Source organism: Gymnoscopelus microlampas (assembly GCF_963454915.1).
Source record: "Gymnoscopelus microlampas genome assembly, chromosome: 10".
NCBI lineage: Eukaryota > Metazoa > Chordata > Actinopteri > Myctophiformes > Myctophidae > Gymnoscopelus > Gymnoscopelus microlampas.
In genome coordinates, this window is record NC_139947.1 from 23,767,340 (window position 1) to 23,795,266 (window position 27,927).

Sequence of the window (27,927 nt, forward strand, 5' to 3'; positions counted from 1 at the left end):
TAAATGTTTCCCCCAAAGTGACCAATTATCTACAGTATGTACCAAAGATTTTTTTTAAAGAAAGAAAAATAGATCGAAATTGCAGTTACTAAAGTTTCATGCAGAATTGCAATGCTTTGCACGATGTATTATATTATTCCCTTGCACAGCCTCATCCCTGAGGAATTTGAGGAAATAAGGGTGCCCATAATGTAGAAGTTTTATTTGATGGCCGTCCAACTTTCAGAATACCGATATGAAAAGGAAAAAACTATGTGAAGCCCTGCCATTTATATTGGCAATCACATCTCAACACACACACAGTGCCAATGCACGCACGCACGTACGCACGCACGCGCACACGCATGCACGCACACTCTCTTTCAAAATGATCCCCACTTATCCGTGCCCCCCCACCCCTCAATCTCACTCTCAAGTGGTGTATAATCAATACAGAAATAGCTCCGTAAACAAGCAGAATCTGCCCCCCCCCAGCACTGTCTGTAGTCATTGTTGTGTCTGACAACGTTCTCTTGCTCGCATAAATTATTGATCCCTGACACTTTTGGTTCACTCCGGCACGGAATGACAGGGAACCTGCGGTATTTATAGCCAGCATTTTGGGAGCGTCCCCGAGTATGTTTGCGCATGTCGGGGACCAATCCTGTTGCTCCGCTGTGGAACATCGGCCCGGCTTCGTCTCCTGCTAGTCGGGATGGACAGCGTGGATGTGTGAGCCTGGGCCGTGCTTCAGTTCTATTGCCTACATGTGGGTTGTTGTCAGACGTAGCAATATCACAAAAGTTAAAGTAAAGTAGAAGGCCTGTATTCAAAAATGTACTTAGCAGTATTAGCATCAAAATATACTGATACTCAATTTGTCAAAAATAGCAGATCTCCCCAGCATACCTAATTATTATTTTTTGGTGAATAAATGTAGGTGTTGAGGGAAAAAAGTACAGTTGTAACTCAAGTTCATTTAACTAAGAATAGAGGGTTTAAGTGGTTCATGTTTTATCGTCTCCCGCAGCACACAACTTTTTCCATTTCTCTCTTTCTCCTCGCTGTAATCTCGTCACACTCGTGCACATAATTATCGCCCTCGCAGACGTTCGCCCTCCCTGTTGTTCATACTCGTTCACACCCTCTCCTGCCCCCCCCCCTCCCCGTGCTTATCTCCTCCACCTGTTCTCCACGTTACATACACCATCTCCTTCCAACTTTTTCTTTAGCCTTCATTTATACTTGGTTGCGCGCCGGTGCCGCACATAGAAAATAACAGATATTCAAGCTCACAAAGAGTTGCACTGTGACACGTTGGGAGGTTTTAGATCTGCTATTTTCAGTGTACGACACACCACTCAAGCTTAAGATCTGCTGTCTGTTTTATAACCCACCACCTCTCTCTCTCTCTCTCTCTCTCTCTCTGTCTCTGTCTCTCTCTCATCTCTCTCTCTCTTACTCTCTTTGTTTCTCTGTCTCTCTCTTGCTCTCTCTATCTCTCGTCTCTCTTTGTCTCTCTCTCTCTTTCTCTCCCCCTCTCTGTCTCTCACCTTCTATTTCCTTCACTTTGTCTTGAGACATATGATGAGCTTGACTCCGTGTCAACGTCACAAGCGTGTGATCTCACATCGAGTCACCGCAGCCCGCGATAGCGTGTGAGAAAGACAGCACGCTCACTCTGCGTGATGTGTGAAGCACACACACACACACACACACACACACACACGCACACGCACACGCACACGCACACACGAGCGCGCAGAGAGCAGGCAATTAGTAGTGCTGTAGTTGTAGCTGCCAGCATTTGGCCCGACATGTAATAAGAGAGACAGCCAACTGCCATGAAGCAGATCATCTGTTCACCGCCACACACTGGCTTCAATTGACACTTCGAAGGATGCAACGCCCTGTGTGTGTGTGTGTGTGTGTGTGTGTGTGTGTGTGTGTGTGTGTGTGTGTGTGTGTGTGTGTGTGTGTGCGTGTGCGTGTGCGTGCGGTTTATACGTGTGTATCTAACCATATGTTTGTATTCTTTTGCACTTCTCTCTGTGTATATGTGTTGAGTAAAATGTGTGTTTATTTAAGTGTAAAAATGGAGAACAATGAACAATGAACATTTTAAATTAATAATTTCTAATTAATTTAATTACATTACATACTGTGTGTATGTGTGTGTTCATTCATTTGACTACAACAGATCAATGAGGGGTTGAACATATCCCCCTCACCCCGGTCGATATGGCTCAATATAGTATCTATTGTGTCCTGGAGGGCGATTTGTTTTGTGTCAAAGCAATGCACTGATACTCCCAAGCAAACCAGTAGATTAGTGGTTCTCAAAGTGTCCAAGGACCCTCAGGGTTCCTTGAAGGGGTTCCAAATAGACCCTTACAGGACGGTGACTCTGAGAGTTTACTAATGTGTACAAACGCATTTGTACACTCTCTGAGTTATGGGCTCCTTGAACTTAAAAAGTTTGAGAACCACTGCAGTAGATAAAGTTGAGTTGAAATGATCTGGAGAAGCCCTAGTAGGGCTAGAACCAGTGTTGGGCAGTAACACGTTACTTTGTAATATATTACTGTAATATGATTACTTTACCCAGTAACAAGTAGTGTAGCTTATTACAGCAGCCAAAACTGTAATATTATTACACATGACTGATCCACTGCGTTACTCGCTACAATGAACCTGATTTGTTTTAGTTTCTGACCTCAATAAAAACGCTTTCTCTTTGCTGTTGTATCGGTTTTAATGTCTATGAGCCAGCGTTGTGAGCTTGTGGATCAGCTATTTTCACTGTTTTTGAAACCTTTCACCTATAATGACATGCTCAAAATAGGGATTGATTATTAATAGATAATTGTACTTAATTATTGATTATTTTTTATTGTAGATTATATCAATTAGTTTGGATAATTGTTGAAGTAGGCCATGGACAATGCATCAGAACGTACAGTAACGACTTCACGTTTGTTGTTACCATCGCCATTGCCATCAAGATGCATTTCACTTAACTCTTGTTTACAGTGAAATGTTAAAGGGATACACGGCGAGTTCAGAGGTAAATAAACACCAGCAGTACTTTTCCCCGACCACCAGGGGGTGACGCAGGAGGGACTTCCATAGAGAGGTACTTTTGAAGGGATGGTGCCCGAAAACAGGTTGCTTTATTGGGATACAATATGCGGAAATTCCCGCCCTGCTGGTTCTCTGAATTTTTATTTTTAAATAGGCTCTTTCATGATAAATTGACCACATATATGAAGTTAAACAACTAAATTCTATCCACACGCTATCTTAAAAGTTTTAAAACCGAAAGTAAACGTTCATACGGACACGGACGCGCACGGACGCGCACATGCGTGCGTTAATTTACGTACCGGACATAAACATAGAACACATAAACATTAGGGAAAATACGGATTTCAGAAGGAGGACTGTGTTTCAATGCAGGAAAACACCCCAGCATCATTATATAGTGGCTGATAGAGGCGAAAAAATGCAAAATATATATATATATATATATTTTAAATTTAGGCTTAATGTTCCCTACAATACCTTTAAATCTACCTGATAACTAAATTAAAATTCTGTACAGTATGTCATTCCTCTCTCACTGTTAGGGCGCGCTCCCACCGCACTTTTATTTTACCTCAGGGGCAGAATCTGCCAATGCTTTGTCAATGTAAATGCGTGGATTCACGCAAGAGTGGATCTTTCCGCCTGTCGCGCAGACCTTGCGTTTATCCGCTCTACACGACTTGTCCATTTGAAGCATAAAACTGCTGGAGGCAGGAGCTGATTTTCCCCCTCTGTCCAATCGGGTGAGTCGAAGGCGGACCGTCCCAAGACTCAGGAAGCAACATGGTGCTCAAGGCAGAAGGCGGTGCGGGCTACGGGGAGGGTCTTGAAAGTGAGTGACAGGTGGGTCACTCCCGTTTTTTAGAATCCGCTGGCTGCAAAAACCTGTGGCTGCGCACAACCTGCGTTTAATGCTAGCCGACCATGTTTTGGTGGGAGCGCGCCCTTAGGGTTCATATAATCTCTCAAGAACAGATTCTGCTCTGCGTTTGAATCTGTCGGTAGCCGTGTTGACAACACGTGCGCATTGGTTACAAGTGGGCGTGCTATCAGATCAGGAAGCAGGCCGCGCTTTACCCAATCAAATGTAGTGGGCGGGATTTACGTGTGTGCCGTTCCTTCCCCACTAGAAACAAACCGAAACTCATTTAACAATAGCGTCCTCGAAGCCGACAAGACCACGGAAAATTTGTAACATTTTAAATTGCTCTTTCATCATAGAAACAAGTGGGCTTATAACCAAAACGATCCATGTTCTTTGGGAGAATTGGTGTTAGTGTTCCGTGGAGAAATATTGTTAGTGGAAATGAAAACATAGTCGCACCACCGGAAGTGAAAGACTGAAGGCAGACCAAAAACCCCGGTTTCCATGCGCACGTATGCTTCGTTGAGCTCCTCCCAGAGCCAAGTGAATAAGTAAAAAACAGCAGAGGGCGCTGTTTTTCATTTTCATTTGGCGATGGGTTCCCAGATTGGGGTTCATATAACTCTGAGTGTACAGAGGAACACTAAAGGATTTTACTCGGTTCCCACGGATCCTTAAAATGTCTGTGTTTAATTTCTGAAATTCTTTTATTTTTTACTTTCAGAGAGGGGTATTAAAAATGTCTTAAAAGTCATAAGATTGGTGATTTAAAAATCTGCAGATATCCTGTGTCTATCTGAACTGGAATACTTTCGGTTCCTGATTAATAATTATTGATCCATTCATGATGAGAATTGTTCTCTTGATGGGCTCAGTTGTCATTGGAGTTGATGACCATGACTCATGGATTTGTGGCGTTATATGAACGTCATAATATTACTGACAGTTTTATGCCCAGGAAAAGATTGAATGCTCAATACCTATAGGCCTAAATATTGATCCTGTGATTACGCAGTTTTTCTACATGGCTGCTCAGTCACTGTAATAGATTACGACCTGACATTTTGAGTTTGAGGACTTACATGTGGGTAAATTCATGAATAATTGTAACAGTTCTATAGCGCAAGAATCCCACCCTCCACACTAAGCAACTGTCTGTGTAGGGTCTCCAAACGCTGTCCCTTTACGACAACCAGCAAATATGAGTTCAATTTTTACTTGATCGCATCTTGCGAGTTTGCAAATGATTAATCTAAACAGTAATGTAATGTGTTGGGTGAAGTGTTCACGTTGGCTGGCTTTTCTCTTATTCAAGTCAGGGGAGTGTTGAGCCACAGAGTTTGATACTGTAGGTTGCCAAACTTGCCAATTTTGATGTAAGACCGGCAATGCAAAATCTTGTCATTGATGATGACAAGGCGGTTTTATGACGGCCTTGCTTCGATCTACAAGCTAAATAAAAAAAATCTATTAAAATCCCATTTCGCGTTTCTTTTCGATTAAAGAACAATGTTCCTGGTAATCTTTGCCAACAACTTGAACTTAATCTGCACAATTTAGATGACTGGACCATAAAATCGGATGTGTCAAACTGACTGCACGGTTGGTTGGCGTAAAACAGTTTTTATGAAGGCCTACACATCTGAAATACAGTCTACTGTCCATTAACCATTTACTAGTTGCCCTGGGCAGTCTGGCAATTATTATTGTTGAACCCTGATTAATGAATAAAGTGCATTTATGCATTTAATGTGTTTACATTATAAGTGGAATTATTCATTGAGAATATCTCTGTAAACAAGCCTAACACCACAACAGTGTGTTAAGGCTTTGTAGCACTTTATCACTAAATGTATTTAGTTGTGTTTATTTTTCACTAGTTCATGTCAGCTGTCACCTGAATGCTGTAACTTTATTTCTGTATTTTATGGCAAGTCAGTGTCAATAAGTTACATATCACTCAGTGCCACTAAGGCAAGAGTTTGTTCTTACTTGTAAGAACTTAACATGAGCTCCTTGTACAGACTAAACCTTCTGAAGGTGATGCAAAATCAATGAATCCTGTCTGAGGGTGAACTTTCAATTCAAAGCCCCAAGTCCAATTTTTCAACTGCAGCCAAACATTTTTACACATTTGCCAGTATTATTTGCTGCACCGTTTTCTTGTGACAAATCGTCAGGCAGTTGGAATGGCTCTGGAATCACAGGCACCATTTTTTGTTGTTGTTGTTGTTGTTCCCAGTCGAAAAGAATATTTGCTTTTTGAAGAGTTTCAGAAAACTTTTTATTTTTTATTAAATCATTAAAAGAAAATTAGCTAAGCAAAATAGCTAAGTTAGTGTGTGTGTGTGTGTGTGTGTGTGTGTGTGTGTGTGTGTGTGTGTGTGTGTGTGTGTGTGTGTGTGTGTGTGTGTGTGTGTGTGTGTGTGTGTGTGTGTGTGTGTGTGTGTGTGTATGTATGTATGTGTGTATATATGTATATATATATATATATATATATATATATATATATATATATATATATATATATATATATATATATATAAATAATGGTTGATCTAAAAGCTTACAAAACATTGTAATGCACTGTTCATCGTACAATGAAGTATATATAGCAGTAGTTCTGAAATTGGGGTCCGGGGTCCCCAGCTAAATGATTGATAGTTAGGAACAACATGGAGGTCTGTAACTCTGACCTGTAAGTGTACAAATGGAAGCAAAATTACCATTACGGTTCCATTTGGTTCCATTTTTACACTCTCAGAGTCATGGCGTGTCCATCGCCTAATGCACCAAACTGGGTGTCCTTGAAATTAAAAAGGTTGAGAATCACTGATGTAGAACTTAAGTGGTTAAGCGTCACACTTTGATAGGTGGATGGGTGGGTAAGTGGCAGGACTGTTGTCACAGGACGGTCATAGTAAAAAAAGCAGCAGCACGAGTATATATGGCTGTTAGGGCTGGGCAATTAATTATCTCCCAGCCCTAATAGTCTTGTCATTGAATCAGAATCATCTTTATTGTCACGTCACAACTTTACAGGTGTAAAGAAGATGAAAGGTGAAATTATTAAAAATGTTGTATTTTTCATGAGAGAGGTAGGGGTAGAGCTGGAGAGGTAAGAACAAAAGAAACAAAGAAACAAACATGATAACAGGTCAAATGATCAAAGTCTATACATATATACAGATAGCATGTGTAGTAGCAAGTATGCAGGTGTGCGTGCATGTCGGTGAATACAGTACATAAAATGCCGCACTGAGGCAAGGTTAAAAAAGTAGCAACAGGTACAGTGTTTTTCAAATGTGTTTTAATGTGTTTTTTGTTAATAATAATGGTTCTTGGTTTGCATCGTTTCTCTACAGCTTTCTCTGTCTCAGCTGGCCGCCACTTCACGCTACCCGACCATCAGCCACTCCAGCGCCGCGTTGCCGTGGCAACAGCCGTTTCCTTCTCTGCTCTATCCTTCCCCGTTGGCATCGGCCCACCAGCTGTCACATGTCGTAAGATTCCACCCCCGTACCCTCTCCCACATACGTACACGCTCCCATGCAGGCGCTCACACACACACACACACACACACACACACACACACACACACACACACACACACACACACACACACACACACACACACACACACACACACACTTGTACGCACACACGCACGTAGACACACACTTGTACGCACACACGCACGCACGCATGCACGCACGCACACACCGACAGATGCATACACGCACGCACGCGTGCACACATACTGGCACTAGAAATGTGTATTTTTATGCACACATACATAACATACCAATGTGGGCATGTACGTGCATAGAAACACATGCAATATACACACAGACACCGACAGACACACACACACACACACACACACACACACACACACACACACACACACACACACACACACACACACACACACACACACACACACACACACACACAAAACATGCAGACCTTGGCAGCAGCCTCTCCATGCTCTTTGTTTTTGGAGGAGCAGAGAGCTGATCCTTTTCATCTTTTTAATCAAAAGAAGCATTATTCTCTGACTTTGCTTTTCAATTCTATCCACAAAGGCCGCTTCAGTGTCCTTAAGATGTCCAATATTTTAATATTCATAATATTTAACACATAGCCTGAAGAAACTGTTTTAATCAGTCTAGTCCAAGAACGTCATTATTAGTCTTTGTTTGCCTACGATGCATTTTTGAAAATTCAGTTCAGAAATGCGTGCGCTTCTGTACGGGTCATGGTAATATGGTTTATCGATTAGCTACCTGGGAGAGTTGGTGTATGCAAATGAATGGTATATGTCATCTGTTACAGTGTTTATTGTCTCCGCCAGGCCGTAAGACATGGCGAGAGAGTATGTTTTGCACCCGGTCCGTCCGTCCGTCTGTCTGTCCGTCCGTCTGTGGACAGCTAATCTCTGGCACCGTTGGCTTGATCCAAGTGAAACTGTGCACACACACTCCCTGGATGCCAATTCAGAACCTCTGCCCCAAATATTTCACATGGGCCTGTCATAGCGCCACCAGGAGGCCGCTTTTTGCAAAACAAATTTTTTGATAGTACTCCTACAGATTTTGTCCAAACGTCACGCGAATCAGTACACAGTATCTTTATAGTCAGTAAACGAAATGGGTATTTCATATTTTTCATATTCCATCTTGATTGGCTAAAAATGGCATCCAAAGTTTGCAGGAGTGCTCCGTTTTGAACAAAATGCCTCAAATCATGAACACAGCATGCAATTTCCGTGAAATTTTCCACACACATTCTCACTAGGCCGAGGAAGAAATGCCACTTGAAATGTGTTTTTTTTTTGAAAAAATGAGTTTTTACCTATAACTGCACCGATCTGTGTAAAACTTTGTATGTGCACTCCCTAGAGGCCAAGGAAAAACCTTTTCCCTGCATTTTTCACATCTGCCTTTTATAGCGCCACCAGGTGGCCGACTTATATTAAACACATTTTATGATGTTACTCTTTCAGATTTTATCTAAATTTCACGCAAATCCGAAGACATGATCTCCATAGTCATGTGATCATATGGATCTGTTATATTTTTCATATTCCATCCTGATTGGCTAAGATTGACATCTAAAGTTTGCAGGAGTGCCCCGTTTTGAACAAAATGTTGCAAATCATGAACGCAGCATGCAATTTCCGTGACATTTTGCACGCACATTCTCACTAGGCCGAGGAAGAAATGCCACTTGAACATATTGAAATCAGCCTCATGGTGGCGCTATAACAGGCCGATTCGTGTTTTTACCTATAACTGCACCGATCTGTGTAAAACTTTGTATGCACTCCCTAGATGTCAAGGAAAAACCTTTGCCCTGCATTTTTCACATCTGCCTTTTATAGCGCCTCCAGGAGGCCGACTTATATAAAACACATTTTACGATAATGCTCCTTCAGATTTGATCCAAATTTCAAGCAAATCAGAAGACATGATCTCTATAGTCATGTGATTAAGTCTAACGATCTGTTAGATTTGTCATATTCCATCCTCATTGGCTAAGATTGACATCTAAAGTTTGCAAGGGTGGCCCGTTTTCAACAAAATGTTGCAAATCATGAACGCAGCGTCCGATTGCGGTGAAACTTTGCACGCACATATGCACTATGTTGAGCCACAAATGCCACCCTTTCAACATTGCCCTATTATAGCGCCACCAGGAGGTCACAAATCAGTACAAATGATCTCTTTAGTTAAGTGATCAAGACGGATCCGTCCGATCCGCCTGATTTTTCACATTCCAGCCTGATTGGCGAATTCTGAACATTGCTGGCCCACACTAACCTACCTGACCTGGCGGAGACCTGTGCTCCGAGGAGCACTTTTTCTAGTTTTGGGCTGTTTGTTTACTTGAGGAAATGTATCATGAGGAATTACCACCAGAGAGACAATTACAAGAAAGCATTTCAACTGTCCTGTGACTGACAACTTAGCTGACGTGATCCGGAATGGTCCGAAGCTAGGGCTACAGTTAATCCAATTGATTTAAACAATTATAAAAAAGTAATTAGTAATGATTTTATACAATAATTATAATCATAAAATAACACTTAAGTGTTTAACCAATTCATTGATGTATAAAAAATAAAACAAATATTTCAAATGAAAAAGTAATTGATAGAATAATTGCTGAGAAAATAATAGATAGTTGCAGCCCTCCTCGGAGCAGGGTGAACCTATAACACGATGAGTCTTCGCCAGCCAGCGCTGCACTCCCAGGTCTGCCCCTCGCTCCACTCGAAAGCTAACATCTGTACGTCGGATGCTGCTGAATTATAGATTACGTGGAGAAAACATTATTAGCGAGGAAAACATACATTTTCATTCCCTTACCTGCTCAGCTTGCTAACAAGCTTATTTTTTTTGCAAGTTCAACAAAGTCCCAATGTCAGAGCCGGGGGACAGGAGATGGGGGGGGAGTCAGCGATCTGCCGCAGATTTTTAATAACTCTGCTGAATAATTTCCTGAAACCACGCGAGGGAAGCCCGTTTTCTCAAAGTCTGTACGGTGTATGTGCTGCTTTGGACCAGCAGACGTGGTCGCTTTGCCTTTGAAAGCAGCCGCTGTAATTTAAACAGTGGTAGAAGAAGTAGTCTTATTTTTTACTGAAGTAAAAGTATCAATGTCACAACTAGAAATACTCTGATACAAGTAAAAAGACATTTTACAAAACTTTACTTGAGTAGAAGTATAAAAGTATTGGCAGCCAAATGTACAGTCTACCTGTACCAAAAGTAGAAGTACTGTATTCATTTTTGGAAGATAAAAAAAAAAAAGAAAAGTGTGAAATGCGAAAATAACAGATATAGGTCTACAAGCTTGCATCCCATACGTCTTGGAACCAATCATGCCCTCCACAAATTAATTGTGGTATAGGGCATGCAGCACCGTATGAAGCTTTAGTCAGAGTGTTTTTCATGCTTCACTAAAATGATGTTTGAACCCACTCATGTGTGTCTCATATGTGCCTCTTTGATTCGTTTGCCATCAACATGTCGACAGCAAACTGCTGGCAGCATGGACTCTGTGAATTAAGCATTTACATGTGTGTATTATGCTGTTTGAAATACTGGGGTTTCCAAGGGGGCTTGGTCTTCTTTCAGTAATTCCAGCTGAAAGATTAAGCCTAATTTATATTTAGTTTTGTGTGGGTGTGTCGCGCACCGAAAATAGCAGATCCACAAGCTCACAATGTGTTGTGGCATGACACATTGTGAGCTTGTAGATCTGCTATTTGCGGTGTGTGACACTCATGCCACAACTAAGTAGCCTTTCAATGCCAGCTAACACATTTCACCTTGCTCACAGTGGTTCGACTTCTGCCAAGGCTCAAAAGGCATTTGCTAGGGTTGTGGGTTTAGACCAAAACTACATTCCAGGGGATTGGAGCGGGGGAAACTGGTCCGCTAGTGAACAACCCTACCACTAGCAAAGCTAAGCTAGCGATCTTATATAGGTGCTGGAATCAATCGATTTTCAGTAGATGTTTTCCAGACTAATATCCCATAGCAAAAACTGAGCTCGGGAGATTTAGACTGACTTTGTGAGGCTATCACAGTTCACCTGTGCAGTTGCTCGTTTGTAAAAACACATCTTGTATTTCTACAGGGACGGTTAGTGGGTAACAGAACAATACAATAAGATCATTCCTGCCACCTGTCAATAAAACATATCAACTGTGCCTACAGGACATATTAATAAGGGTATATACAGTAGATCAGTGATTCTCAACCTGGTGGGCCGTGAAGATATTGCAAAGGGGGCCCCAAATCATTGGCATGATTTTAAGGATAATATAATATTAATATTATTTTTAAATGGCATGGTATTTTTCTCTAAAACCTTGAAAGGTGAGTTTTCATTGTGATACTGCTAAATAGGAACTAAGGAAGTATACTACCGGTATGTTAGTTCCATTGATCGAAGCCAGAACACAATCGATTGATTGATCATAACATGCTCTATAAATGCATGCGGCCCTCCCATCGGACCATTTAACACGGCAGCCGATGGCCGCGAACGCTTTCTAGATTTTCATCCAGAAAAGGTTGAGAACCCATGCTGTAGACACTTTGTACTCGATACTAGTATCAAGGTAAGGAAGAATATAGTTATTTAATTTGTCCTTGTTTTCTGCAGCTGAATGCCCTCGCGTATGACATACAATGTCACCATCTAGAAACGCACGCCGACATAGTAGGCGTGACGTCGGCGGGTTCACGCAAAGTGTAAACCCATTACTTTTCATGTCATTCCACACTGCAGTCCTCCTTGGCGCTTCCTCCATGTCCTGGCCCATTAGCTTATTGTTATCGCAGGTTGTTTCATCACAGGAAGGAACGTGGTTCATTATGGCGCATGCTTTAGCCATGTTGCAGTGTGACTTTGGTCCAGGTCATTAGCCATGCAGTTGATAGAAAGGCCCCCGTAATGCGTCTTCACCAGTCAGTGGGCAGCACCCCCCCCGCCACCCCCTGCCGACTGAACAGCCCCATACATCACAACGACCCAGGAGAGAGACTCCCAGCTGGAAAATGACACCATTAACTCTCCACGGCTAATTATCAGTGCTAATACCTCGCAGGTTACGCATATGTCAATGGTAATATGAGGGGATTAATGTTGGCCACCGAAAATATAGCCAAATTGGTCCACTGCCATTTCTGCAGAACAATGGTGATGATTATGATGATGATGATGATTGTCCGTGTTATTAATCCCTTTATGGTTTTTATTATATTCTCTTTTTGGCTCTCTATAAGATTCCCAGAATAATCAAAAGGAACAGAGGCTAGGATAAAAAGACTTGAGCCAGACGAGACTAGGTCAACAATTGAACAAAGATACTGTGTAACAGAAGAGCAGATGGATTACAAGGACAGAACAAAGTCACTGCACAAATAACACAAACATCACAAAAGTTTGACCCCTCAATTATGATGAATATTATGGTTAGGGTAGGGTAATTCTAAGCATTAAAGCTGCAATATAACTTGTGTTAGTTGAGCACATCTGCAGTGGTTGGAGGTGGTCTTTCTACTCTTCCACTAAGACATTTAGACCCTCCTATTGACAAGTATGAGCAGGTTGGTGACTTGCGTGGTTTCCTCCGCCATCAGTATATGAATGTGTGTGCGAATAGGTGGATGTAATGCACAATCATTGTAAAGCGCCTTGGATAAAGGCACTATATAAATGCACCATTTACCATTTACCATTTAGAGGTGTTTCTGTGGCATACTGGCAGTGTACACAAGAAATGTTGTGCTGATTGGTTCAGCGCTTTGCAAGATTAGCTCCAGACACACAGACAGACACACACACAGACAGACCCTCTCATAGACAGACAGCCTCCTGCAGAGCCACGCTGTAAAATTAATGGAAGATGCCTACAGACAGAGTGATGGAGCGCTCTGGTGGTGCATGATTGAATATCGTGCCCTCCACCACAGAGGGGGATGGAATCCTCCACAGCACCTCAAGCTTGGCCGGGCACTCCAACAAACACAATTGGCCATGTTCGAGGGTGGGAAGCCGGGCAGGGAGGGTGATCTCTGTCGCTCCACAAGTGACTCCTACAGGTTGGTCAGGGTGCCAGTACAGAGAGAGGAACTGTGAGGGATAGCACGTATCTCTGCCTGCATTACATCCTCCCGGTGAAAAATAATATCTGAATAACAGAGAGAAAAAAGCCAAATACCATAAGAGGCACAATAGTTAAACCAACAACACATACATGAATGCCACAAATCCTTCATCTCACAGTTAATTAACACTCAAGATCTTACAGAGCATCACTCATTCAGGGGAATTAAGCACTATGATTTTCTAAGTGGCTGATAAACATTTTAACCACTAACTCTCCTACTCCTGTCTTGGCTCAAGGCCTGTCCAGCTGCCAGCAACATTGCCCACTTGGAGGTGGACCTTATGCGAGATGACGATGGGGACATGTCCATTGATGGGGACCCCATGAGCGAGCTGCCCTTCACCCCCGTCCATGCGCCTGTAATAAGCCTTGGCATGCAAGTTTCCAGGTGAGCACAGTTGGATGGGTGAGGCTCGCGTATCGATCTCAGCCACGCCTTTGACACCAACAACTCGCTGTCGGGCGGAAACCTTGTATGTCCAAAACCGTTCCTTTTCAGTAAATGGAAAAAATAACCTGTTTTCCAAAAGCTACAATGTAGTTATGATAGTTATTACACACACAGGAATTGTGAAAATAGCCTATTGTGACAATGCGTCACAATGCGACTTGTGAGCTTGTAAATCGACTATTTTAGCTACTTTTGTGCAAAACTTTTGTATGACAAATTAAACATTAGTTGAAATATGGAAATACAAGGTTTCTGCCCGACAGCAACGGTTACTACATTGGTTGGTTTTCAAACTTTTTGTACCCAGGGCACACCAAAGGACAAGTCAAAATGTCAAGGTACACCGGTATTCATAATGTGCAAAATAGCCTCTAATATGTTATCACTCATCACTTTGTAAACATTTATTTTCATATTTACTAATGCCACATTAAGCCCTATTTCACACTTTTTTTCACACTTTTTCAAACAAATAGCAAAAATAACCGAGCTTGTAGATCTGCTATTTCTGTTATTTATGTTATTTGAAAAAAAATCATTAGGGTATAGAATGTGCCTCTGTATTGGGAAATGAGCGTACAAAGTGCTGATATAGTCAAAATAGAGTTAACAAAATAGTAGCTTGTGGCCACGAGATAGTAATCCGTAAACACAAGTTGTTGTTTTTTTCTTTCCTTAGGCCACTCCGGGGCTCCGTAAGTTTGTGTAGTATATACTGCAATAATAATGTGTGGTTGTCACAAAATACCAAGGCACACCTCGACTTGTCTCTAGTTTCTTTAGGGGGCCGACGCATCCCGGGAGTGTTTCCTGATTCATAACTTATGTCTCAGTTTGAACTGCGTGTGCATATTCCATGTATATTTTTGATGCATATTTCATGTTAGTGCATATTTCTCATTTCCAACACGCCATTTGATTATTCGCAAATTTGCATATAGGCGAGTCATTAAAAAGCACATTGCAACTGCCCAATCCTGCTGTGTTTTTGTAACACACAATTGTTAACGTATATCTGAAATACGTAGATGTACTGTAATATGAAATACTGCATGTGAAAGCTTTTTTGATTAAACAAATGTTTCAACTAATTTTGTTGCAAGGTGTTGTAGGATCTCAACAATTTCAATTTATCAAGATGGGGTCCTATAAAGGCGTGGATCTCGTACTTCATGTGGCCATTCTATGGCGTACGTCATCTATGACATTTCATATTTAGGCAAGGTTCAGCATGCACGCATGCACCTCTTACAGACAAGGTCCTGAAAGAGGCTAGCAGAAGAAGTAGACATAAGGCATCTTCCGTTCCTGTCGTATGAGTTTTTTGTTTTTGTTTTTATGCATCTACTTTTATGTAATTTGCACTGTTGGGCATGACTGCGCTATGACTGCGATTGAAGTTACTGTAAGTTCAGTATTGATAACGTCATCATATATACAGTATATACACAACCATGCCCCACAATCCGAGCCCCTGAGCTCGAGCCCCCCTTTCATTACAAAATCAAAGTCAAGTATATCAAAAAGTTTAGAACATATGTGAAAGAAAAGGAGGTAATAAGGAGGTTCTAAGGTGGAGGTACTAAGGTAGCACAAGAAATGTGGCACTGATCGGTCCTGCAGTTTACGGGATTAGCTTCGGACAGACACTCATATAGATAGCTAGCCTCTTTAAGAGCCCCGCCGTAAAAACTGCCCAGAGCCAACATCTCTTGTTCTCTTGTCTCTCCATTCCTGAGATTCCTGGAGCCGATAATGTTATTTTGACCTAAATGGTGCCCGTGACCTTTTTGCCAGACGTTAATCATCTCTTCGGGGCAGCCTACTGATCACTCCCATCACAGACAGACAGACAGACAGACAGACAGACAGACAGACAGACAGACAGAAACGGTTAAAATACTGGCTTTTTTCTGACAGTCTGGCCTTTAGATCTTACAAAACAGAACACAGTTCATATTGTACAAAACATAAGGAAAGCAGGGCCATGCTGACCTATTTTGGTGTCAGTCTTTGATGAAACACATAAATCATGTATACTGTAGTATCTAACTTGGTGTTGTGTGTGTCAGTAAATCCTGGCCAACATACTGTTTAACAACTCCAACCTGGTTTTAAATGGTAAGCGATAGCTCGCTCTTAAAGGCACTCATGTTGGTTGAAAGCCACTAGTGAGTAATGTGGCTTTGAGCATGCTTTTAACATTCTCCTGATTTATCTGATCTGTTATCTCAGCCCAAAGCCTTGTACGGGCCTCCATTAGGCCACAATGCTCCACTGTGTGGCTATCTACTGGGATCGATTGGCTCACTAATTGGCAGCGTGTGCACTGGGTGCATGTATACAGTCAATAGGCAGCAGTGTTCTGCCTGAAGCCAATTTGAGGCAATATTTTTGTCAGCTGTTAAGTGCCTTTTTGAGTAATGGCCTTGTCATTGTAAACATTCTTAAGCCCAGCTGTAAACATTATCTGTCAACTTGGATATAATCACTACAACACAATACGTTCAGAATTTACATGTCGGCTAATGATAAGAGAGCAGATGAGCATCGTAACAGCAATGTAGCAGAGTTATTGAGGTGGGATACCAAATGATGATGCCCTACAAAATAAAGAAGAAAAGAAAGAAAGAAAACAGCCACAGCATCTCACAAACAAGGGATTTTGTCAGTTCAGATGATCTGCAGACAGTCTGACACAGAAACTGTCTCCCAATCCCCATGTTTGGATCCAGGTATGCTGGTATCCTGTTCACTGGTCTGAAAAATCTCTGCCTCCTCACTTGGAGTCAAACCACACACAATTTAGACTGCTTTCAGTGTGGAATGAATGACCCACTTAATTGAGAAGAACAATGAACTTCACAGAACTTTAATTTAATTTAAGTTGTGATGCATATCTGATGGAACTCCTTTTGAAATGAAAATGATGGCTTGAATATTAATCCATCGGGGGACTGAATTAAGATATCACTTTTGGCAAAGGGGAAGAGAGGGAAAGTGTGAAATCAATGCAGCCACGGGCTGTAGCTTGCTCGCTCGATAATGTCTCCCTCGCTTCTCGTCGCCTTAAAAAAAAAAAAGAAATCCCTAATTAGCTTGACGTAGGGCGTAGGCTTAAATCTTCCACAAGTGTGACATTTTGGGCTTGTCTGTTTACCAAGCGGACACAGTGATTATCTGTATTAGCGTCCCAATAAAAACAAACATCATCCTTCATTTTCCTCCTCCTGCACTTTGAGCCCGCCATCTGTGCCCTGCACTTGTCATGCACAAAGTATTATACGTCAGCATGGGAAGTATAACGTCGCTGTCGGGCAGAAACCTTGTATCTCCATATGTCATCTTTTTGAGTTTATTTGATAAATTAATGTATTTTCGTCTCAAGAGTGTTCCACAAAAAGTAGCAAAAATAGCCGAACTACAAGCTATCTATGCATCACAATGCGTCACATTGTCAGCTTGTAGAACTGTCTGTGGGTTTTATAAATATTTAACCAATGAAAAGTATTAAAAAGAGCTTGTGACTCACTAAATAGTAACTACATTGGATCCACTGGAACACAGGTTTTCCTAGAAAGTAACGGTTTTGTACATACAAGGTTTCCACCCGACGGCGACGATAAGTTATGACTGTTGCCATGGTTTCGGAGAAACAGGTGGCCACTGTGATTAGAGATAACTGCCAATTATAGCTAGAAAATCCCTAGGGAGCAATTTGGCACCCGTCGTCCTCTTCCCCATAAGCATTCTCTCTGCGACAGTTTGACAGATAATGCTGACATCCGTGCGTTCTCCCCTAACCTAACTGCTTCGCCGGATTTTGGGAAGTCCACCTGCGACGTGAAACAGTACTCTACCGGCATGAGGCAAAGAGAATCAAACCGACATTCTTCAGAATGTATATACCCATTCTTGTCTTGCCTGGGTGGGAAATCATTCCAATTACACCTACTTATAGGCCTAAAATGCTTGGGGGGTGCAATAGCTCGGTGCAGCATGGGCACTAACCGTGTTACCGATCGCAGCCCCTTCCTGCTTGGAGTGCTGGTGGACAAAAATAACATTCGCTCAAGTCTTTTTAGTGTAGTTAGTTTATAACAAAAGAGCAGTGTGTGCTCTTGCTCTCTCAGTGGTTTCCAAACGGTGTGCCGAGGCACGCTGGTGTGCCGTGAGACAAGTCCAGGTGTGCCTTGGGATTTTGTCACAACCACACATTATTATTGCAATATATCCATCTACACAAAAAGTGTTTTTTAATTTACTATATCTGTAATTTGGGCACACTCATTTCTGAATCTAGAGGCAAATTATGCACCCTAAAAATATATATACTGTATATTTGAACCACTTTCAACCGAGTGTCTGTATTTTGGCATGAAATTGAAAATGTATTTATTTTTCTACACATTTTCACTAATAGTGGCTATTTTAGCTATGTAGGCCTATACAGGTGTGCCCTGAGAGTTTGACTTGCCCATTATGTGCCTCGGGCACAAAAAGTGTGAAAACCACTGCACTGACTGAATGCTCTTGTTTTTTCCCGATTCCCTTACAGTTCCTGCTCAGCCAGTTCCCGGAGCTCCCTGGCCCACCTGTACTCCGCCGGCTTCCCAGACATCTTGGACTATAATGGGCAAGTGGCAGAGGTCCTGGACCCCACAGAGCCCACGCACTTCGACCCACAGCGCGAGGAAGCAGACCCCCTGCAAGGCAATCTGCTGGTCTTCCAGTTTCTGGCATTTTCCAGGTGAGCTCACGGGGGCCGGGTTCATATCAGGCTTCCACGCAGAGCGCAGTGTTGTCGCCCGCCTTCGGTTCATATTGATTTGGAGCAGCAGCTCACCGGCCTGACAATTTGTTGAAGCATGTTGTTTAGAGCTCGGTATGGATCTAGCTTGTGTGTACGAGAGAGGAAACAAAATGCCAAGTTATGTATTCACAAGGTATCAAAGCGAAGGCGTTCATTGGTGGGGTTAGAAAAGTCAGAATGGTGGGTGTTAATGTATGCAACAAATGGAGACTGCATAGTCTCCAGTCGCCAAGACTCTATATCAAGAAAGCTGTCTTTGCCTGCAGAAATAAGGAGTCAGTGATTTGTCTGCACTTTTCCCCGACATCTCACTTTTGAGCCTAGGTGACAGGCCTTTCGTAGCCATGTGTGGGCATAGATAGATGCTTGGCGCACTTTAGGTTTGACAGCCAAGGACGCCGCCCCGCCCTGCGCTTTGTCTGACACACGACCGAGACACTGGTGCACTTGTGCGACGAATGGAGTCCCGCCAATCATCCCCTCCACTTCCATATCAGGCACACCCGCGAATACAATCCACCTCGCACTCAACAGTTGCTGTCCTGTCTACGGCGCATCACAGAGATCTCCGGAGCCGAGATCCCCTCTGTCAGAGGCTGACACTGGAGGGGCCAAACTGAATGGATGGATACAGACACGCCCTCTTTGTGTCCTTCTATCTTGTCATAATCTCTGTCAGCCACACGATAAAGCCCACGTTTGTCATGTCCATCACAGGCTCAACGTAACTCGACCCCATACTGTTTCCAGTAAGTTTCCAAACTGCCTTTGCTTTACCCTTCGCCTACCCACTTTTTCATGCAGGAAAAGACAGATTAAGCAAACCGGTAAGGATAGTCTTAACCATGGTCATTGAATTTACGGAACAGAACAAACGTTTTCTGTATATCCAAGCATCCTGCACGTACAAGTATTATGCAGGTTAATAAGGCAGCCTTATTTCCCTGAACAATTTGCACATGTTTTCATTCACAGTACTACTGCTACTGTACGTTCACTGTAGGCTTGCACCCTAGGGTGTAAGACAATGATCTGGCTTTTATTTGACAACAGACAGTCAGGCTGGAGGCTGTATGATGGCCTCTTCTTGACAGCTTTGTCTTGTCATTTGCAGCACCTGTCATCGCATTTCGCAAGGTCCTCACGTTCGCTCACTGGTTCCCTCGAGGGCCGCAATAAAGCAACCTCAAGCCGTACACTACTTAGCAAACGGTGAGGGGTGAGAGGGAAGTGGGCTTCGCTGAGGGCTGGGTGGAGGGGGTTTGGTGGGATGCTTCTTTGTGGGTATTACTTCATAAATAAGATGAATAGGCATCAGGGGCTGCGGAGGCGTGCAGCAGCTCCCATGGCGGGCAGGAGACTCCCGGAACGACGGTGTAATTTCTGCCGTAATTATCAATCTTGTCTGTGTATAGAATGAATATTAATGCAGGCTTCTCTGTGAAGATGGAGCACAGGAGCCATTTTGAACCCTAGAATATCAAGAGGGCGTGATTGACTGTGAGGTCATACTCTGTTCTTATTAGATTCTACTCTGAAATCTCTCTCTCTCTGATTGGTCGATCCATGCTCGCAGGGGGCATGCAGAGTGGTTCCCTCAAATGCCTACTCCTCTCTGCTTCTTATCTAATACGCAATGATTGATTGCTAATCTACTCTTTCGAAGGAACGAAGAAAAAAGCAATCCTTTCCGTCGCTAATCTTACTCGGCTGCTAATTTATTCTGTCGAGGGCCGGCTGGATTGTTGGCAATTTTTCTTTTCTTTTTTTTGTGGACCACCCAGAGTTTGAAGTGAGTGTATTTGTTTGTGTGAAATCGCACTCAGAGGGTGGTGTTGGATGGAGGCAGAATAGACAACGCTGGGAGGTTCTTTTTAATGACAAACACATTCTTCTCTCTCAATAGGAGTCCCGTTCACCAAGGAACACATTGATTCCCAAAAGTGTGAAAAGGACATTTAGCATACAAGTATACCACTTTGACTGCTGGATGCAGTGGGATTTTGGTTCTCTGCAGATGTAATAACTGATTTCGACACGGCTCTCGGTTTTTAATGCGATGCCAAGTCATCCGCTCATCATGAATCATAGGTGGAGCGCTGAGCAGGCGCCTTTTCAATCAGCCGCATGATGGACGGTCATCTTTAAGAAGTGATTCTAGCCACTAAATCCTATAGCGCTCATTTTAATTATTGGTTTGGGGCTTTTATGTAGCTGTAAAACTGACTGATGGGGCATCTATGCGGATTGTGTGGGGGATTTTTTTTAGTTTTCCGGAATTGCCATTGCTGAGTCGTTGAGTGTGGTGTGATTTACTCCTACTCATGTTAAAACATTTTCAACCAGTCGTTTTCAAATCATAAAAATGTGCCACTCAACACTTCACATGCATTTTGTGCTGAGAATATCACACTTACAGTAGCAGAGCAACATTAATTCACATCAGAATAAATCATACATAACGGCCTGGATCATCACACATGTGATCAAAGGCTTGTTAGGAGTCCTGTTAGAGGTTTTGTAACGTGTGGGAAAAGGAAGACGGCAAAAGCATCACCCTCATGCTTAATTAATACTCAGCTGTACGATGGGGGCACTCGCCAAAAATAGCAGATCCGGAATTTTGTCTATTTTCGGCTGGAGACACCATCATACAACAGCATAAATTAGGCTTCAGGATGCGTTTAGTAGGAAACTGCGTGTTCGTTACTCTGTGATTAATAATTGACCATAACTTTTGACAGGATAGGGATGCCTTGTGCCCTTGCTGATTGGCCCGACAGCGTCTACTTCACGTTCCAGTTCTACCGCTTCCTGCCAGTGACGACCCAGCAACTCAAACTACTGAGCTCAGACAAGGCTCAGCAGAATGCCAGCCAGCCACTGCCCTGTGTCCTGGCCTCCCTCAACAAGGACGACACCCTCAACTCCGGTAAGGGTCGACTGCCGAGGATGATAGATAGTGCTCACCTCTCCGCTGACGTGCTGAAAGAGTTCTGGCATAAGACAACAGTCATATATCACCCTGCCACAAGCTAAATATAGACGCCGCTTCAGATTGTCCTCACTCTGCCTCTGAGCACTTTGAGCATATCTATCTATCTATTTGTCTGTCTATCTGTCTATCCGTCTCTCCGTCTCTCGGTCTGTATACAGTATGTATACATATCATATATATCAATACATAGTATGCTCGACCAGTTACTGCTGCAATTACAAACAATACTATTACTTGTGTCTGTCTGTCTGTCTGTCTGTCTGTCTGTCTGTCTGTCTGTCTGTCTGTCTGTCTGTCTGTCTGTCTGTCTGTGAAGAAATTATTAAGGGTCAGAATCACAATCAAGGTCAAAATCAAGAATGGATGGGTGATATATGACTAGCCTGATTATCAGACTGAAGCTTCCTGAAGCTTCAGAGAGGCAGTCCACTCAGTGAGTGGGTAGGGTCTATGGTCTGAAGCCAGGCTAATATGACATTTTTTTCATATTTTATGAGAAACTCTTGCATGAGAGTTTTCACTTGGGACATGAGCATGTGAGCCTCAAGCCACAAAGTGCTTTCCAATCGGGACAGATGACCAAACAAAAAACCAACATGACAACATAATAAATCATAATCCACAACAGCAAGACAAAGACACATGAATCACAATAAAATAAAGGTAGTAAAATTAAAAAGGTAAGAGGAACTGAATATATCAAAGATTGGACAGATTGAAACACCATTAAATCCATTGAGTGGAGTTGACAAACAACAATCATGGAAATGCATGATTTAATTCATTGTTGCTCATTTCACAATTTCTCCACAGCAAATTTGCTTTAGAAAAAACTGGTACAGCAATTGCCAAGAAGACATGCAGCCAACACTTGTGGTCGATGGGTTCTTCTCCCATGTTAACGTTTTGCATAATCGGTGCCAAGCTGCGATGCTCATCGTCTCCGCTGCGTTGTGAGGCGCGGAGGCAGTTCTCTTTCCATTAGCGGGCTGGGGCCTGATAGATGTCAAGTCTATTCATGTCGCGGCTAATGAAACGGAAGAGATATTACAGCTTCTGACAGAGCGTGATATTGAACGCACATTGCCCCCCCAACACACACACACACTCACACAACCTATGATCCACAGATCTACGCCTACCCACTTTTTGCATGCCCCTTGCAGATGCATGCTCCTGACGATTGTCTCGGTTTATCTGTCTCTGTCTCTCTCTGTCTCAGTCTCTGTCGCTCTCTCGCTTGCTCACTTCCTCACCATCTGCAGCATATTTTGGTCTTTGTCTCTCTCACTCTTTCTCATTCTATTTCTTGCCCCCGCCCACAGTTGAAACCTGAAGGTCAACCACACACCTAGACCGACCACAACCTCTGGCGGGACATAATGTTCAGTGTGTAGTCGACTTCCAAGGAATCAAACCCGCATCCAAGAGCTCCTGTGTTAATGACATGACTGGGAACCACTGTGCCTCCTCATTGATGAGCGCTGAAACGGTCCCCATCCCATCAGACAGCTCGCATTACGCCCTCCAAAGCTCGACCCCCCTCAGCAGTCAGTGCCTCAGATATCACAATTGGACACGTCTATATTGGTGAAAGCCCCTGGGTTTTCCGGGGATTTCATATCCTCCCCCATACTTGCAGTTCAGAGAGCACAAAAGTTTGATATTTCTGCAAATACAAGCTGCAATAAGACAGATATGGCTTGTAATTATATATATATACGGTATATTTATATACATTGTGAAATTACCACCCACGTCTCCTGCTATGCTGCTCACTAAGGGACATCTAAGTGCCATGTTGCTCCACAATCAGATTGCAAGTTGAAAGGAACCTATGCCTAAACGACAGGATTTCAAAGTGGGGACCACCAGGGAGGTTGATTGGAATGGAGGCAGAGGGGAAAGAAAATATAGAGGGGAAAAAACAAATATATACATAATATATTTTAATTCAAATTTAAGTCATAAGATTATTGTGCTTGTTCAACCACTTTCAAACTGGCTTCCCTATTTTGGGCAGGTCATTATTCTAAAATATTTTTAACATTAAAAAAAGAATATAAAATAATACATATATTTTATATAGCAGGTTCATCTTGCACAAATACATTATTAAACTACATTACCATTTGCGTATTGTGCGCATGCTGCGTGCATAATGGTTTCTCAATAATCCGTTGCGCTTGAACACATTTTTTAATCAAAAGGCACTGCACAAAAATGGGCACTTCAGATTAATCCTTCATAACGTGGCTCATCTGACCTGTTCAGGCAATAAATTATCGGCTTCTCACAGGTTATATTGTAATAGGCAGTCATGGGTGCCGACGGCACTGTGTCGTCGGCGTCTGGCTGGGAAGCTTTGGTAAAGTTGATGAAGCATTTGTAGTCAAGTGACTAACGTAGCTTTCACCTGGTCCTTAGGCATCTGTGTTGGATGTTCAGCTTCAAATGCGTGTGAATTGTTGTTAATTTGTGATAGGACAACTTGGCAACTTTACTCACAAGTGCCCTCTCGTTTGAAAGTGTCCGTGACATATTTTAACTCTTAATGATAATGATTGTTTTAACCTTTGACTGTTCAATCAATACATAACTTTATTACCGGACCGGCGTTATGCAGCTGCCATTTCGACTGCCAAGAGCCGACAACTTCACAAAAACAAAAACTCTCTTCTTCTGGTCTTACCTTCACAATAAAGTGTCTCCCATTTACCTCCCAAAGCCCTTGGCGTTTTCCTACCTTGACTTGATGTTGTTAAGTCATTATGAGAGGGGTCCCGGACCCCCTGTCCATAACGAGCTAAGTTCTCCATTTCGCGGACCCCCCAAACCGCAGCTCAGAACGGCCGTCTTTAGATCTAGGCTAAATCCGCTTAAAATCATTTTTTTCTTGTATATATCTGTAGTATGTGGTCCGTCTGATGTGACTGCTAAGCTATTACACAGGTACCGCCATTGTTGTTTACAGATCATTTTTACTGAAATCACGTTCGAAGTCTCGTCTTGTGATACTTCCGCCCGCCATTCTGGAGCCTGGAGAGCGGAAGTATCGCGAGACGAGACTTTGAATGTGATTTCAGTAAAACTGATCTGTAAATAACAATGGCGGCGCCCGTGTGTTTGTGGGAGAGAGAGAGAGCTTGCAAATCAGATGATTTGAAATGTTCCTGGTTTGCGGTGATAATTATTATAACTAGTCCATACCCGTGGGGGGATATGCGCACATGATCTGGCAACCCGGGAGCCATTCATCCCATAGCTCGCGGGGCCATCCCACAGCTGGGCAGCCGTAATCATGACGACAGTCTTTTACATAAAAACGCTAATAAACAGCTGACAGTTGGGGAAAGCGAAAAACGGGCTTTGCTGTTCCGTGCACATGGTAATGGTCAGTGGCTGTGTGCAAATTCAGATCAATTGCTCCAGCCACTGAGGAGAACCGGGCAGAACAGATTTTGGGCTCACCACTACAGAGCTTTTTGGGCTCACCACTACAGAGCTTTCTAGAATTATTGGAGGATGAACTGCAATGGGATCAAACTAAACATATCCACTATAGTCTCGGCACATTATTGTACTGTATGTTGTCCTCTTTTAACCTGACTTCGCCAGATGGGGGCGGTATTGACTTCACAACAAATGTGACGCAAGCTTATTCCATCTGGCAGAGTCAGGTTAGTCCTCTTTGCCTTCTGGTCTCTCTTCTGCTCCAGAAAAAATAATGGGTAACCCCTGTTCTCACAATACACTTAGAAATTCAAATAGCTTTTCTTGCGAAAGTACCACAGGTGTTTGTACAGACCTGGATCCTCCGGGCACACTGAACAAAGAATTTAAAGGCACAATGTGCCGTATGTATACGCTAGTGCCTACTGTATAATATATGTTATTTCCTGCATGACGTGACCTGTCAAAGGACCTTTGACACTGGAGGGGATGTCTTTGAAGAGCCCCCCCCATGTGATGGCTGTGCTGTGCTTTAATGTACACCAGCTGCAGAAGTTTGCGTATGAATGATGCAAGTGTTGTGTAGGATCATTGATCCACTCGCCGCTTACTGTGTTCATGCAGAATGCATCAGTCCTCGGAGGCTAGCCCACCATGCCTGCGCCCTGTGAAGTGCAGGCTGCTTTAGCATGCTGCTGGTGCACTTGTGTCTGTGTTGTGCATGTGTAATATTTTAGTGAGCGCAGAAATGATTCCTATACATGGAATAGAGGGTCCTATAAACCGGGGGCGTTTTTCTTGTGCAATGAATTTGCCTGAATTAATTGCACAAACGTGACACAAACAACGTTTGTGTCACATACATCCACATAGAACGTGAATAGTACACAGCGATAAATGAAGCAATTATTCGGAACAAGGTTGATACTCACTGGCGATTTTTGTAGACCTTAAGGCTGTGCAAAATCATTATTACTGAGCAACAGACGGTATTGCTGATTAGTTTGATGCTAAACTAAGATATATTTTTTATTATGATGTTAATGGAAATAATTGTATTTAAGTCAATTTGCTCAACAGTGTGTTAAATGGTTTACGATTCCACGTTCCTTCCGTATTAGTATAGTATTTCAGAAATACTATACTGATATAAAATTACACAGTAATTACTCAGTATACATAAGGCAGGCAGCCAGCAAGCCCAAAAGGAACATTATCACCCTAAAGAGAGAAACGTCATTGTGTAGAAAATGAAGCCAGAAAGCCCAAAAGGAACAGTAGCTCCCAAAAGAGATAAATGTGATTGTGTAAAAAAAGGGGAAAAAAGTGTTATCTACAGTAGTATAAATTATCTGCATGAGTTAACACATGTTAAACATGACATCCCAAGTTCAATTTACATCAGTGCATGTGAGCACAGTATAATCCTCAGTGTTATCCCTCTGTAACTCTGAGAGTATACAAATGTAACCAAATTAACCCATAAGTGTCCATTTGGTTACATTTGCACACTCTCAGAGTTAAAAGAACTCTCAGGATTGCACTGCGTTGCTTCTCTGAGGCAGTGGCTGGATGTCGTCATGTGTCTTCATGCACCCTGCGTACTTCACACCATGGTCCCCTGCTGCTCTGTGTGTACAACTGTGAAATGTCTGTCCATGTAAACGTCAGCTGCTACCTGTCAGGGAACCCCAAACAGATGCACATTAGCAATCCCAGTCCAATCCCAGTTTGAAGGTATACTGTAATTACATGTTTAGCCATGATTTACATAATCACTCAACAACACTATCGTTGAACGAGAGGCGACAACGGACAGAGTGAATATTATGATGTTCTCATACTTTTGGCGCTAACGTCTGGGAAATCATGTATTTGTGAAATTAAAACATCTTGCTCTGGGAAAAGCAGGAATCCCCTCTAGCAGACCTGGGGCACATTCATTAACTGCTTTTGGGAGCTTCTGAGTGTCTTAGGACCGTTTATCCAGACTGGTCTATTCCACTGGGGGCTTCATTACCAAAAGTGGTGTGAATATAATATTCTATTGATTGTGCAGAACAGAAATGTTTTCGTAGATAATTGACACCTTTACCCTGCAAATGAGAAAATACAGTGTGTTTTGGATGGCTGTGCATGTCTTTCATATTCCTGATTAGATTTTGAGAATAATTATACTTATATATATATATAAATAATGAATGAGCGTCTTTGCGGTGTCATGGTGGATTCTTGTGCAGATCTGCGGCGCTTTCGATCTTATGCTGTGCGAAGAAGTGCGTTGGTATGTCTTGTGACATGACCATACCAGGTCGGTTTGCAACGTTTTACTATTGAGAGTAGAGTCTCCTGTTCTCCAGCACGGGTGGTAACTGACTGTCTCACGTACTCAGTTGTCCGGTGTTCTATATATGATATACGTAGCATCCTTCTGTCACTTGTTTTCAAAAGACTGTATCCTACGCTCAGTGTCCATGTGTCCAGTTTTCACATCCAGAAATAATGCAGTAGCCTACACACTAATGTTTCTTTAGAATATTGTGGTGAGGTTTGGAACAAACTACTGGTAGGTGATTGGATGGCGCGTTGA

At 42.6% G+C, this 27,927-nt stretch overlaps 1 protein-coding gene across 1 annotated transcript in view; it reads left to right on the forward strand.

Annotated features, from left to right (window-relative positions):
* Window positions 1-27,927, forward strand: part of nphp4 (nephronophthisis 4) — a 118,192-nt gene that overhangs the window by 40,050 nt on the left and 50,215 nt on the right. Inside the window, exons 6-9 of the mRNA XM_084069349.1 lie at window positions 7,297-7,434; window positions 13,859-14,010; window positions 18,632-18,823; window positions 21,631-21,818. Coding sequence (XP_083925475.1) covers window positions 7,297-7,434; window positions 13,859-14,010; window positions 18,632-18,823; window positions 21,631-21,818 — 670 coding nt within the window. The remainder of the gene's footprint in view (window positions 1-7,296; window positions 7,435-13,858; window positions 14,011-18,631; window positions 18,824-21,630; window positions 21,819-27,927) is intronic.